The sequence below is a fragment of the Phascolarctos cinereus genome, unplaced genomic scaffold (genome assembly GCF_003287225.1).
Source record: "Phascolarctos cinereus isolate Bilbo 61053 unplaced genomic scaffold, phaCin_HiC Scaffold_1;HRSCAF=81, whole genome shotgun sequence".
Lineage (NCBI taxonomy): Eukaryota > Metazoa > Chordata > Mammalia > Diprotodontia > Phascolarctidae > Phascolarctos > Phascolarctos cinereus.
In genome coordinates, this window is record NW_027555514.1 from 5,540,920 (window position 1) to 5,554,808 (window position 13,889).

The following is a 13,889-nucleotide window of genomic DNA, read 5'->3' on the forward strand; positions in this document are numbered from 1 at the left end:
GGGGTTGCTGTCCAGGCTCTGCGATGCTCTATCCCACTGGGCAGCACTGCCTTTCACTGGGAAAATGCTTTGTCATCTGTAAAAAAAGATCTGTAGATGGGAACGTTTGTTGTTTTCACCTGGAACAAAGTCTTGGCCCTTAGGCCCTCCTGGGCTGCTCTTCCAAATTCCAGAGCCATGGTGATGTCAGTCAGTCACCCTCTTCACAGTTGATATGAGGCAAGCAATCAATCACCATTTATTAAGTGACTACCATAGGCCAGACATTATGCTAGGCTCCCGTGATACAAATACAAGGACCTAGCAAGTTAACTGTTTAATGGGAAGAAACCAATTCTTCTACTCAACTCTGAAGTGTGAAACCAGGCTAAGCTATGTCGGAATTTGCTCTGCTTGACTAACCGTATTGATACAGGGACTTTGTTTTCTTTTTTTCCCCAATGGGGTGAGGAGGGAGGACAAAGGAAAATAGGCATGGGGGGAGAGAAAGAGAAGGAAAGAAGGAAGGAAGGAAGGAAGGAAGGAAGGAAGGAAGGAAGGAAGGAAGGAAGGAAGGAAGGAAGGAAGGAAGGAAGGAAGGAAGGAAGGAAGGAAGAAAGGAAAGAAGGAAGGAAGGGAAGGAAGATCAGTCACTGAGATATCCTCTTGAAAATGGAGATAAATGAACAGAAAGAGGTGAGGAAGCAAGCAGAACAGATCTGAAAGTTAACAGATTGAACTTAACCTATTTAGAAAGGAGAAGGGAACTTTAGGTACTAAAGACTTTCATTTTCATGTGTATAATCCTCTTTTCTGTTCTCCTATGTCTATGCAAATGCCCATTCTATCTGATATTTAAGTTCAAAATAAAAAGTAAAAACCATTTTTTTAAAAAGGGAAAAAAAAGAAAACCAGACTGAGCTAATCCATAGTATTGCAAGGGTGGACAAGCATCTCTATGGCGTCACACACTGAGCCTGACTATTAAGAAAGAATTCAGGGGAAATAGAAATTTACACATTTACAATTCTAGAAAAAAAGAAGAAAATAATACAAAACTTAAAATGTTCTCCCTCTCTAATATAATCAAATTCCTTAAATGCATTATAATTCAGGATATATGACCAATTTATCAAACAAAACTTGGATTTGGAGCATATTTCTTTTTTCAATTGAGAGCTTTCCTTCCATACAATAATTTTCCTCTAAATGGAATGGGGCCCTGTAAGCATGTTGCAGTAGCAAGATGGTTTTCCATTATAAAAGCAAACAATGTGCTATAGGAAAATGCAGGAAATAATGTGTGGCCGGTAGGGGCTGTCCCATTGGCTGGAGGTCCCCAGGGCCTGCACACAGTAAGTTCTTTACAAGTGCCCCTTCTATCCTCTGCCCCCTCCCAACTCTCTCCATCCATCCATCCATCCTTCCATGTAGTAGAAAATCGACTAAAAAGAGTAAGGAAACCTAAGACGCTGCAGTACACCATGGCCACCTCTGCAATGCACTGCAGCCTGGGACTACAAGCACAGGATATCAGGGTTATCATCAGGTCCATCTCCTGGATCTGCCCACATTTGGTGGTTTGGAGCAAACAAAGACCCAAAACTTGTGTATCTGTGCCCATGCATCTAGCACCAAGCTGAGCCCCTGAGAAGCGTTTCATTTGTTCAATCAGTGAGGCAGGCCAGGATGGTGCTGTTCAGAGCTTTGGATCAGAGTGCCTGAGCTCAAATGCTGGCCATGCTGCTTGTATGGCCTTCATAATCCCTGTGATCACAGTGACCCAAAGGACCAGGTTCATTCATTACATGCCATTAGCAACATTTTCCCCCATTTCTGAATGGAAAGCCTGTGTGGATGGTGGCCTAGGAGGCTGAGCTCTCTCACCTTCAGCACAGTACCCCATACAGCCCTGGGTGGGCTGCAGAAAGTAGACCAGGAAGAGTCCGCAGTTCCTCACGGTCACAGGAATCTGGAACAAGCAGCAGTCCTTGGCAGCACCAAAGAACTCCCAGGAGGCACAGGCTGTCAGCTGCACAGCCTCTCCTGGCAGTGGCAAGGCCTCGCCTTCTCTCAGGGACAACCAGAGTGGGACTTGGGTACCACAGCGGTTCACCTATTCCAGGAGGGAAAAAGAGCAGAAGGCACAGCAGGTATGTAGGGGAGAGGGAAGGTCTTTGGGTCATTTTCCCAAGGGGCATATAAGCAGTGGAGTGGGCATCTGCCCATCCCCAGAACCTATGGGCACAATGACCAGTGCAGAAGCCAAGCTGGCCCAGGCACCACATGCTGGAGCTGAGCTGGAGCAAATTCCTGTTCTGGTGTGTGTGGGCAAGGTGGCAGGGAGGACCAGCACACCCTCTGCCTGGCTGAGGTACCCCCCATCTTTGGGAGTCTTGGAGTCTTGGGCTGCAAATACTAGAAATACTACAGCATATCCTGTGCTTGTATTTAATAGTAGATTTAAAACACCAAGTGTCATGCTTCCAGGCATCTGTCCTTGGCCATCCTGAGTCACACACACCCAGGGGATTTTCTTCCACATCAGCTGGATGCACAAAATAAGCTTCCATGTTCTCTACAGGTTTCCAGTGGAACATGCCCTGATTCTCTGAATGGTGATCATGTAAAGAAAGGGATCCAGGGGGGAGAAGGAATGACATTAAATGTAATCTAATTCAACAAAGACCTGGGTCTAAATCCCACCATGGACTTTACTAAAATGTGATTCTGGGCAAATGGCTTAGCCTCTCTGTGCCTCAGGTTGCCCATCTGTGAAATGTGGAGATTGGATTTGATGACCTCCATTTCACATGCCAACAAGGTTATGCTTAAGGTTCTGCAAGCTAGGCTTCAGTAATAGGCAGCTAGATGGAGTGGCGCTGTGAATAGAGAGCTGGGCCTGGAGTCAGGAAGACTCCTCTTCCTGAGTTCAAATCCAGCCTCAGACACTTGCTAGCTTGTGACCCTAGGCAAGTCACTTAATGCTGTTTCCAAACCAACCCAGTATCTTTGCCAAGAGAACCCCAAATGGGGTCACAAAAAGTCAGACATGACTGAAACAACTCAACAACAAGGCTGTAGCAATATGTGAATTGAGAATTATCAGAAGAATGGGCCGGTTTTTGAAAAAGCAGAGGAACTAGGGACCAAACTGCCAACATTTGCTAGATCACGGAGAAAGCAAAAGCTCTCCAGAAAAACATCTACTTCTGCTTCATTGACTCCACTAAAGCCTTAGACTGTGTGGATCACAACAAAGTGTGGCATGCCCTCAAAGAGATGTCTACTGAGGAACCTGTATGCAGGCCAAGAAGCAACGGTTAGAACCAAACATGAAATAACTGATGGATTTAAGATTGGAAAAGAGTATGACAAGGCTGTATATTGTCACCTTATTTATCTAACCCACATGCAGAGTGCATCATGAGAAATGCCAGCCTGGAGGAGCCAAAAGCTGGAGAAATATCACCAATCTCAGATATGCAGATGATACCGCTCTGATGGCAGAAAGTAAAGAGGAGCTAAGAAGGCTCTTGATGAGGATGAAAGAGGCGAGCATCAAAGCTGGTTTGAAGCTTAACATCAGACAAACTAAGAACTTGGTAACTGGCCCCATCACTTCCTGGCAAATAGAGGGAGAAGAAATGGAAGCAGTGTCAGAGTTTATATTCTTGGGCTCCAAGTTCACTGCACACAGCAGCTGTGGCCATGAAATGAAAAGGTGCTTGGTCCTTGGAAGGAAAGCTATAGAGAATCTGGACAGCAGACTGAGAAGCAGAGACATCATTTTGCTGACAAACGTATGTAGAGTCAAAGCTGTGGTTTTTCCAGTAGCAGTGTCCTTACACTGGGAGAGCTGGACTATAAGGAAGGCTGAGCACCGCAGAATCAACACTTTTGAATGGCGGTGCTGGAGAAGACTTCTGGAAGTCCCTTGGACAGCAAGGAGATCAAATCAGTCAATACTTAAAGAAATTAATTCAGACTATTTACAGGAAGGTCAAATACTGAAGCTTAAATATTCTGGACACATAATGAGAAGATGAGACTCATTTGAAAAGACCCTAAAGTTGGGAAAGATTAAAGGCAAAAGGAAAAAAGGGATGGCAGAGGCTGAGATAGAGAGAGAGTATCATGGAAACAATGGAATATTAACTGGGACAGACTTGGGGAGATAGTGGAAGATAGAAGGGCCTGGAACTGCTGTGGTCCATGGGCTCACAAAGCATTGGTCACAACTGAACTACTGAAGAACACAACAAAAGGTCCCTCCCCCTGCCCCTCCCAGGGCTACACAGGGGTTCCTATGAGCCAGCACCGATTAATGGCCTGCTCTGCGCCAGACTTGTGCCAGCCGCTGGGGACTCCAGAACCCAAGGCAGGCAGTCCCTGCTCCCAGGGATGGAGGAGCATTCTGCTGTCTCTCCTCTGGGCCCTCCCCTGTTTGGTAAGGCCTTCATTTTGCAGACCTAGAACAAAAGAATCAGGTAAAACCTTTTTTTTTTCCCAATTGACTTCCATTTCCAAAAACCAATCATGGTTTGTCCAGTTAAAACTACTTATGGATAAGGTAAATTTCTGCTCATTAAATTAAGGGACAGTGTAAAAAGAATGCCAGAATCAGAAGACTCAGGTTTAAATCCTGCCTCTTACATTTACCTTGGACAAGTCACTGAACTACCCCAGGCCTCAGTTTCCTCATCTGTAAAATGGATATAATGATAATATTTGCACTATCTATGTACTTGCCTGTCCCCCAGGCTTTGTGCTCATTTTTACATGTTTGTCGATGCGGGTGTGAAAAGAGCCCTTTATAAATCTTTTTTTAAAAATTTTATTAATGTATTTTGATTTGTCAACAATCACTTCCATATGCTTTTGAGTTGAAAGTTTTTCTCCCCCTTCTTCCCCACCACCCTCCCCAAGATGGCGCACAATCTGATATAGGCTTTACATTTACATTCCCATTAAACATATTTTCACATTAGTGAAATTGTAAGTAAAAATTAAAACCAGTAGGAGGAACCTTCAGAAAGATGAGACGAAACTCAACAGAAGGTAAAAATAAATGATAGCAATTTGACTTCCATAGTTCTTTCTTTGGATGTGGACAGTATTTTCCATCCCAAGGCCTTTGGAGATGTCTTAGATCCTTGTAATGCTGAGAGGGGTTCAGTTTAACAATATTAGTCATTGCATAACGTGGCTGTTATCGTGTACAGAGTCCTCTTGGTTCTGTTCACTTCACTCAGCATCAGACCATATAAATCTTTCCAGGTTTTTCTGAAGTGAGCCTGTTCATCATTTCTTATAGCACAATAGTATTCCATTACATTCATGTACCACAACTTGCTTAGCCATTCCCCAATTTATGGGCATCCTCTCAATTTCCAATTCTTTGCCACCACAAAAAGAGCTGCTATGAATATTTTTGTACATGTGGGTCCTTTCCCCATCTGTTTGATCTCTTTGGGATATAGCCCCTAGAAATGCTATTGCTGGATCAAAGGGTATGCACATTTTTGTAGCCCTTTGGACATAGTTCCAAATTGTTCTCCAAAATGGTTGGATCATTTCACAACTCCACCGAAAATGTATTAGTGTTCCAATTTTCCCACATCTTCTCCAACATTTATCATTTTCCTGTTTTTTCATGTTGGCCAATCTGATAGGTGTGATGTAGTACCTCAGAGTTGTTTTGATTTGCATTTCCCTAATCAATAACAATTTAAAGCATTTTTTCATATGACTATAGATGGCTTTAATTTCTTTATCTGAGAACTGTCTGTTCATATCCTTTGACCATTTATCAATTGGGGAATGGCTTGTGTTCTTATAAATTTGTCTTAATTCTCTATATATTTTAGAAATGAGGCCTTTATCAGAGAGACTGGTTATAAAAATTCTTTCCCAATTTTCTGCTTCCCTCATACTCTTGGTTGCATTGGCTTTGTTTGTGCAAAAACTTTTCAATTTAATGAAATCAAAATTCTCCATTTTGCTTTTCATAAAGTTCTCTATTTCCTGTTTGGTCATGAATTCTTCTGTTCTCCATAGATCTGATAGGTAAACTATTCCTTGTTCTCCCAATTTACTTATGGTATCAGCCTTTATATCTAAATCATGAGCCCCATTTTGACTTTATTTTGGTATATGGCGTGAGATTTAGGTCTATGCCTAGTTTCTGCCATACTCTTTTCCAGTTTTCCCAGCAGTTTTTTTCAAAGAGTGGGTTCTTATCCCAGAAGCTGGGGTCTTTGGGTTTATCAAATAATAGATTACTATAGTCATTGACTACTGTGTCTTGCATATTTAACCTATTCCACTGATCTACCTCCCTATTTCTTAGCAAGTACAAAAGCAGCTTTGATGATTGCTGCTTTATAATACAATTTAAGATCTGGAATTGCTAGGCCACCTTCCCCTGCATTTCTTTTCATTAGTTCCTTTGATAAGCTAGACCTTTGACCTTTATAAATCTTAATGCACTTTAAAACCATGAGTGAGAATTGAGACTGAGACTCTGTCATCCTTCCAGGTCAGGGGGCTGAATTGTTCTTGTACCACAGCTGCCTTTGGAAGCTCTCTGGTGAGACTTATAGACCCTTTCTTGGAATCATATTGGGGGGGGGGGTGCTGACCCCAACAGAGTTAGGTGACTTGCCCAGGGTCACACAGTTAGTAAGTGTCAAGAAGTGTCTGAGGCTGGATTTGAACTCAGGTCCTCCTGACTCCAGGGCTGGTGCTCTATCCATTGTGCCACCTAGCTGCCCCAGAACATATTTTTAAAATAAAATAAAATGCAGAAGATTATAAAGAAAATCAATTACATCAAAAGAAAATTCTCAAACTATTTCAGAAACAAATTACTGGAGTCCAGGTTACCTTTTCTAGATGATTTCCCCAAATCAGAGCAATTTATTAGCAGAAACCCAACAGAAGAAACCACCACTTGAGCTCATTCTGGGGAGACAGAGAAGGAAGATGTAACTGGTGAGTGATGCACATTGAAATGGTGGGCCAGGGGCTGGAGGATGCTATGGCACAGATGTAACTGGAGTTAATAATGGTACCCTGGCCCATGGTGACCTGGGATGCAGGTGTAAGCCAACAGGGTCTTCAGCTATTGCCTGCAGGCTTCTCAGACTTGGCAGAACCTCCGGCTTAGAGGGGTCACCAAGCAGGGTTCCACAGGACAACAGAAAGGCTACAGAAAACTGCTCACTGTGACTGTCACTCTGCTTAAGAGCCATAGCTGGACTCAGAAAGCAACTGGGCCAGGTGTGAACCCTGCCTTGGCCCCTAGTGTTCTTACCTGGCCAGGTGAGAACCCTGCCCCAGAGCACCATAGGGCCACATGAGCCCATCATTGAATACTCTGTTGGGGGATAGATACTAACTCACAACTGACATTCCTTTTGGGTCATAGTTACCAATGACATTGGCAGAGGAGAGCCTGCCCAGGCGAAAACCACAGACAGTGCAGCGAGGCCAGAAAGCTGGGACGGTGAGGCTGGTGGACTTGCTTCCTGTCTTCATGGGCTGAGCCCAGGTTTGGTCTGATTCTAAAATGAGCTGGACAGGGCGAGGGCAGGACTCAGCAGGAAGTGTTGGGGCTGAAATTGTCAAGAGTGGCCACACCTGGTGTCTGCCAAGGTCGAAGTGGAAGAAGGGCCTTTCACTGAGCAATGATCATTGAGTGAGAGTGGTGAGTCTGTGCAAACCAGCCCTGGGGCACCTGCATTGGCAGGTAGGTCTGGAATTGTCCACTAAAGCTCCAAGTGAAGAGTCAGCGAGGAGGGCCGAGAAGCTGGGAGGAATCCCTGGCGATGCCAGGGTTCCAGCGCCTGGCCCACTGGTGCTGCACAAACACCTGCTGGATGCTGAATGAACAGCCGATGAGTCTCCTGAGCCACTAGCCACCCCCCCCCCCATTTGGAATTTGCAGTCAGAGTGAAAGGCAGTCTCCTCTAGTCCTACATTGAAAATCAGAGAGGGGCCTCAGAGACCATCAAATCCAGCCTGCACCTGAACACCATTACGGCAGGTGTATAAAATACCCCCATGTCATCTCTCCCAGTGCCAAGACTTGGTTGTGAGACAGCGAAAGCCAACTTCCATTTCCATACAACAGCCCTTCAAATATATAAAGACAGCTGTCATGCCTGCTCTGCCCCCAAGAAGAAAAAGAATTACTCACCTATTGAAAGGCTTCACAATAGAATTACTTTGAACAGCAAATTCCTCTAGTTCCCTTACATATCATATTATTTACAAAACTCAATTTACATATATTTAATCAAAAACACACCTATTGCATAAATTAAGGAATAACATTTTTAAGTTTCCAAGGAAAACCTACTCACACACAATCTTGTCCTAAAGCATCCTAAGAAATCCAGAGGCAAAAATGCCCCAACCTGCTGCAGCTCACTAGCCCAAAATGTTCCATGGTTATTTGATTGAGTCTAGTCTTTGAAGGCTCAAATATCATCCACAGGTGGAATTAAATATCAGTAGCAAGTGCATGGTCCCTTCAGTGAGGCTGGTGTCTGCCTCCTTGAGCCCTGCCTTCCTCCCCAACCATCTCCACACCTGCCATAGGCATTTCCCTGGTGTGTGTCTGCCTGGTGGAGTGTACCACCAAGGACAGCTGAGACTCTTGGGTTGGAAGTTCATGGTCCCCTCACACTGTCAATGCTCACTGGGGTTTCCTGGCCATTCTTCTTAGCAGGTAGCATCACATCCCTTCCTTCCCACCCCTCTTTGTGACCAAGAAATCCAAAGGCCACAATGATTCATTGGACCATGAAGAACAAACATGAGAGACATCATGAGCCCTTCTGGGCAGCTGAGATAAAGTGAGACAATACCTTTACACATGTGGTTGGCATCTCTGCAGGCCTGTCTGAGATCTGAAAGCGGTACCATCCTGGGTGGAGGGAGCGGTCACACATCAGCTCCACCGACTGCTGCAGTTCTGCTGCGTCAAAAATCCACACTCCTCCGAGGGTTCTGGAGGATCTGGTGACCTCCAGGAGAGCATTCCTGAGCTAGGGACACAGACGAAGCTTTACAATGAGGTCTGTTTTGTATCTGGCTACACACTTAGAAGGAGCCCTGATTTCAGGGTAAGCTTAGGGGTCGTTACAAACACTAGGTCATTCCCCAAAGGTCTGCCAGACAGCCTACTGCCCTCCTCCAACTCTTGGCCCATTCTCAGCATCTACCCAGGATGAGGTATCAGCTTCATGGGCTGTCCGTCCACTACAGGTCACAGTCTGGCTTCAGGATTCTCCCTGAAACAAAGTCCCTCTATGCTACTATTGATAATGTACCAGTGATTCTAGTACCGTAACTGAGGGTTAGTTACCCAAAGGGCAATGGGGAGGTGCATGGTGACCATGAGTCACCTACAGTTTCCCACCAAGGAAGAACTGGGCAGGAGAAGCAGCAGAAAGGAGGCTGTCAAAGAGAGGTATAATGGGGAAGGAGGTGAGCCCGTCCCCTAGCAGGACACAAGGGCTCAGAGGAAGGAGCCCAGGACTGCCCTAGAGAATGAGGACACGGACAAGATTCACCAAGAGGAGAACACAAGGCTGGCCAGGATCTGAGGGAAGGACCAGACTTATCGGGGTTATAGACCTAGCCAAGTAGTAAGTAATAACTGGCATGTCTAGAGTGCTTTAAGGCTTGCAAAGCGCTTCACGTTTATTAACTGATTTGATCCCTGAGAAGTGGTGGTATTATCATCATCATTTAACAAATGAGAAAACTGAGGCAAACAGGGTTCAGTGACTTGTCCAGGGTCACACAGCTAGTAAATGTCTGAGTCAGGATTTGAACTCAGCTCTTTCTGATACCAGGTCAAGCACTCTATCCAAAGTGACACTCGTGGCTCCCCTTAAAAGAAACTCAATCAGGAGACTATGGAAAATCATTTTCTTTCTAAACTCATTGGTTTTATCCAGTTCTAAATCCAGAATTCTAAATTCTGGAAAGGTCAATTTTTGTGTTTGAGAAATAAATTGGCCCCTGTTTCTGTCAAGCTATGCAGTACATTTAAATACAGAATCTTTCCATGGACAACAGTGGTTATTCTCGGACCCCCTTTCTCTGCTGCAACTTCATTGGCCACAGGATTTATTACATAGATGTGTCTGACTTTACATACGAGACATTTTTAAAATGTTTATGAAAATCAATCTTGATCAAATAATTTACACTGTAATGTACTAGAGGAATTAGTGTGCCTTGGGCACTCTGCAGAATAGAGATTCTTAACCTGAAGTCCATGTATGTGTTTTTAAAATATGTTTATAACTATATTTCAATATAATTGGCTGTCTTTATAATCCTATGTATTTTATTTTTTTAAATTAAAAACATGATTCTAAGGAGGGTTTCATAGGCTTGGCAGAAATGGGATCATAACACACAAAAAGTTAAGAACCCTCAGGTAGGAAAAATTTCCATGATATGGTCACTGGTAACACATCAAATGAGTTAGTAATTTTCCTTCACTTATGGCCAGAGAAATGAACAAAATAATTCATCTACATCCATTAAGATTTCACTTCTTGAATATATTTAATCCAGCAGGAGAAAAAGAAATCCATAATTCTAAATTTATAACAACTAATTGAGGATAAAACAATATCTCAATTGTTCATCCGTTTTCTTCTAGGGAACTAGCAAGTGTCTGGGTAAGAAAGGCCCGGCTTAACTTTCCTGAGATGACTAAATAACATTCAGCAACATGAAGAAAGGATGTATTGGCTGTGACTTTATTCGACATCACAGAAACAGAGTCATGAATCTCTTGTGAGATGGTGTCATACTTACAAATATCAACAAAATCTGAATCAAAATTGCCTTTCCTCCACCCTTCCCCAAGCCCCCATGCAGATATCACTGCACAAACACAAAAACTATTAAGAGGAAGCCATGGTCCTTGACTTCCTAGAGATTGGATTCTTTCAAGGACAGATAGGAATGGATAGCGAAGAGTTAGGTGTTTACTGAAATGCAAAGGACAACATCACAAATGGAAATTAAAAGCAGCCTGTGATTGCTGTTTTAATCACCAGTCTTCCCAAGGCATAAACTCAATTCATAGGTACTATAAAAGAGCAATTCGGAAAGTAATAAGAGGGTGGTTACTAAAGCCGCCAACTGCAAAATCACGTCTGAGAAAAGAAAAATAACCTCACGGTTAACAGAAGTTAGCTTGGCCCAACCGGCTGGCTGCCTCCTTCTGGGAGGTTTTCCAGCACCCATGCCCCTAAACCGATTCAAGGAACAAAGTGAGAACAACAAGGACATTAACCAGACAGCTCCTCCTTTCTCCTGCCCCTCCCGCCCAGTGAGCCCCTTCCTCAATTTCCCTTCTGGAATTCTGAGGCTAACACTGGGTTTTACAGGGGTAACCTCCTTTCTCCTAGTCTCATAACGCTTTTGTACAAAGGGCTTAAAGAGGGGTTTGGACCATGAATTCTGGATCTATTTCCACAAGAATTCCAAGTCTGGAATTTCAGGAAAGGCTGAAAGGCTCCCCCTGTGCTAGTAACTTCTGGGATGGACAGAAGTGCCTTCAGCTGCCCTGGTTAACCAATAAAATGTTGAGAAAAGAGTCAGGGGGCTGGGCAGGGCGAGGCTGGATTAGATCGAAGCCCTACTATTATCTATGAAATGGGGATATCTTACCCCACAAGTGCCTTCCAAGTGACCCAACTGACCCAAACGAATACCAGGGAAGAGGCAAAGTGCCCCTCCTCCCCAAACCCACCTGCATCGACTCTCCCTGGAGCCCCTGAGTGCTGATAAGAGGCAGGGGTGGAAAACAAGGGCAGGTCCTAGTTTGTTTGCTGGTCGAGGGATGCTTAAACTGCTTTCCCAGAAGGACTGAAGGGCAGCTTGTGATAGTGGGGAGAGTGCCCTCAGTCTCCGCAACTGTAAGATGGACTTCACAGATTTGTGGTGAGGCTCAAGTCAATGACTCATATCACAGTTCTTTCTCCTTTTCATCTAGGTCAACGCACTTGGGGGATGGGGGATTCCCCCAAACTTCTGACCCAAAGCACTACCAGGGTGTTCTGCACGGGGAGAAAGCCCAAAGGCAGGTCTGCCCAGTGTTGATCAGAATCCTCTGGCCACTGGGACGGCTTGGGGGCCCCCTTCCCTCCCTCTTTTTCTGGGGATCTGGGTCAGTGCCTTCTTTTCTTCAGATATGAGGACAGGGAGCCAGGTGGCCAAGCAATAGATGTCCTTCTCCTGTCCAGACAATGAGGCTAGCTTAGAGCTGCTTATTGTTTTGCAGAAATGGGCTTCTTCGGCAGGGATGGGGCAATGGATGTCCTGAAGGTCAAATGAGAGAATGCTGCAAAGCACTTTGCAAACCTTAAAGCGCTATCTAAATGGGAATTATACGCCTGCAGTCACCAGGCCTCCAGTCTGGTGGTGTCCGTGTTCCCAGAGCCTTCTACAGCCCTCCTGCTAAGCACAAGCAAGTTCATAGAGCAATACAGGCTATGCTGGTAATGTCTAACACCAGGAACTCGAGGGAAAAGGATTCAAAAAGCATGCATACACACTTGTTTTATCTGCATTGTTAACACTTTCTTAAGTCTAGATAAGAGAACAAAACAATAGGTCCCACATTTCTGAGGTGTAAGTGCTCATGCTGAAATGTTCACAACACACACACACACACACACACACACACACACACACACACACAGAAAGGGGCAGTGAGGTGGCATTGTAGATAGAGTACCATCCCTGGAGTCAGGAGGACCTGAGTTCAAATCCAACCCTGGACACATAACACTCACTAGCTGTGTGATTCTGGGCAAGTCACTTAACCCCAGTTGCCTCACCAAAAATAATAATTAAAAAAAAATTCACAATAGCTGCCTCTAACACATGTAGTATAGGGCCAGTGGGAAAGCCTGGAAACTTCCCAATGGCTTCTTTGAGGCTGATGAAGAGGACACCTGTGGGTGGGGGAATAGGAGAGAAGAGAGACTGGCCTGCCAGGGAATTGAAAGCACATGTGATCCAGGCAAATACACAAGGAACCCTCGCACAGCCATAACCCCCACTCACAACCGGCGGGATCTCAGGGAGCCCCTCTCCTCTCTTCCTCTCCCCTCTCCACCCCCAGTGTGCCCAGACCAAGGACTGGCTCTTACCTTGACCGCTCGCCTCTGCTCCTGCAACTGTCCCTGGCTCCACCATCCACAAATAGATGACAATCACCCAGAGCACCAGGGAGCCTCCAGCTGGCATCCCCAGATCCATCACAGACCCCCGGATGCCTCAAGTTCTTGGGGAGCTGGGCTGGGGGAGGGTGTCCAGTGCCCCTCCCTACCGGCCCTTTGGCCCCTGGGCTCCCCAGCACTCCTTCCCCACCTTCCTATCCTGCTAGGTGCTACTCTCCTGCCCTCCCACCAGGCCCCCCGTCCTGCAGAGCTCAGGCACAGCTCTGGCTTTGCAGCAGTCTCAGGGCAGGACTAAGGGCGTCAAGATGCTCTGGTCCCAGCCCTGGCCCCTCTCCTTTCTCCTCCCACCACTTCCTCCTCCTCCTCCTCTGCTCCTAGGGAGCAGCAACTTGGGCCAGGATGTCTGCAAATGTTACCCCCTCCCCTCTTACTTACTCCCCTCCCCTTTCCTGCCCCCTCCCCAGCAGCTTGTTGTCCTCTGGTCTTGGGGTGCAGGGAACATGAGCCACCAGGGCTGGGGGGTGAATCCAGGCCTGCCCCTAAAAGTGGGAAATGCCCTCCAGGACCCTGGGACTGGGAGAGAGAGAAGGAGGGAGGGTGAGGGGAGAGAGAGGAAAGAGGAGGGCAGGTTGGGAAGAGCTTTTAATGCCAAGGGAGGGAAGAGGGAGCCACTGGAGTTTGAGT

The 13,889-nt window shown here is 45.6% G+C and overlaps 1 protein-coding gene across 1 annotated transcript in view; it reads right to left on the bottom strand.

Moving 5' to 3' along the window:
* VWDE (von Willebrand factor D and EGF domains) overlaps window positions 1-13,284 on the bottom strand; it is a 52,826-nt gene extending 39,542 nt beyond the window's left edge. Inside the window, 4 exon segments of the mRNA XM_078153979.1 lie at window positions 1,867-2,095; window positions 8,856-8,975; window positions 8,977-9,035; window positions 13,176-13,284. Of these exon segments, the coding sequence (XP_078010105.1) occupies window positions 1,867-2,095; window positions 8,856-8,975; window positions 8,977-9,035; window positions 13,176-13,284 (517 nt within the window).
* Between the last annotated feature and the right edge of the window lie 605 nt (window positions 13,285-13,889).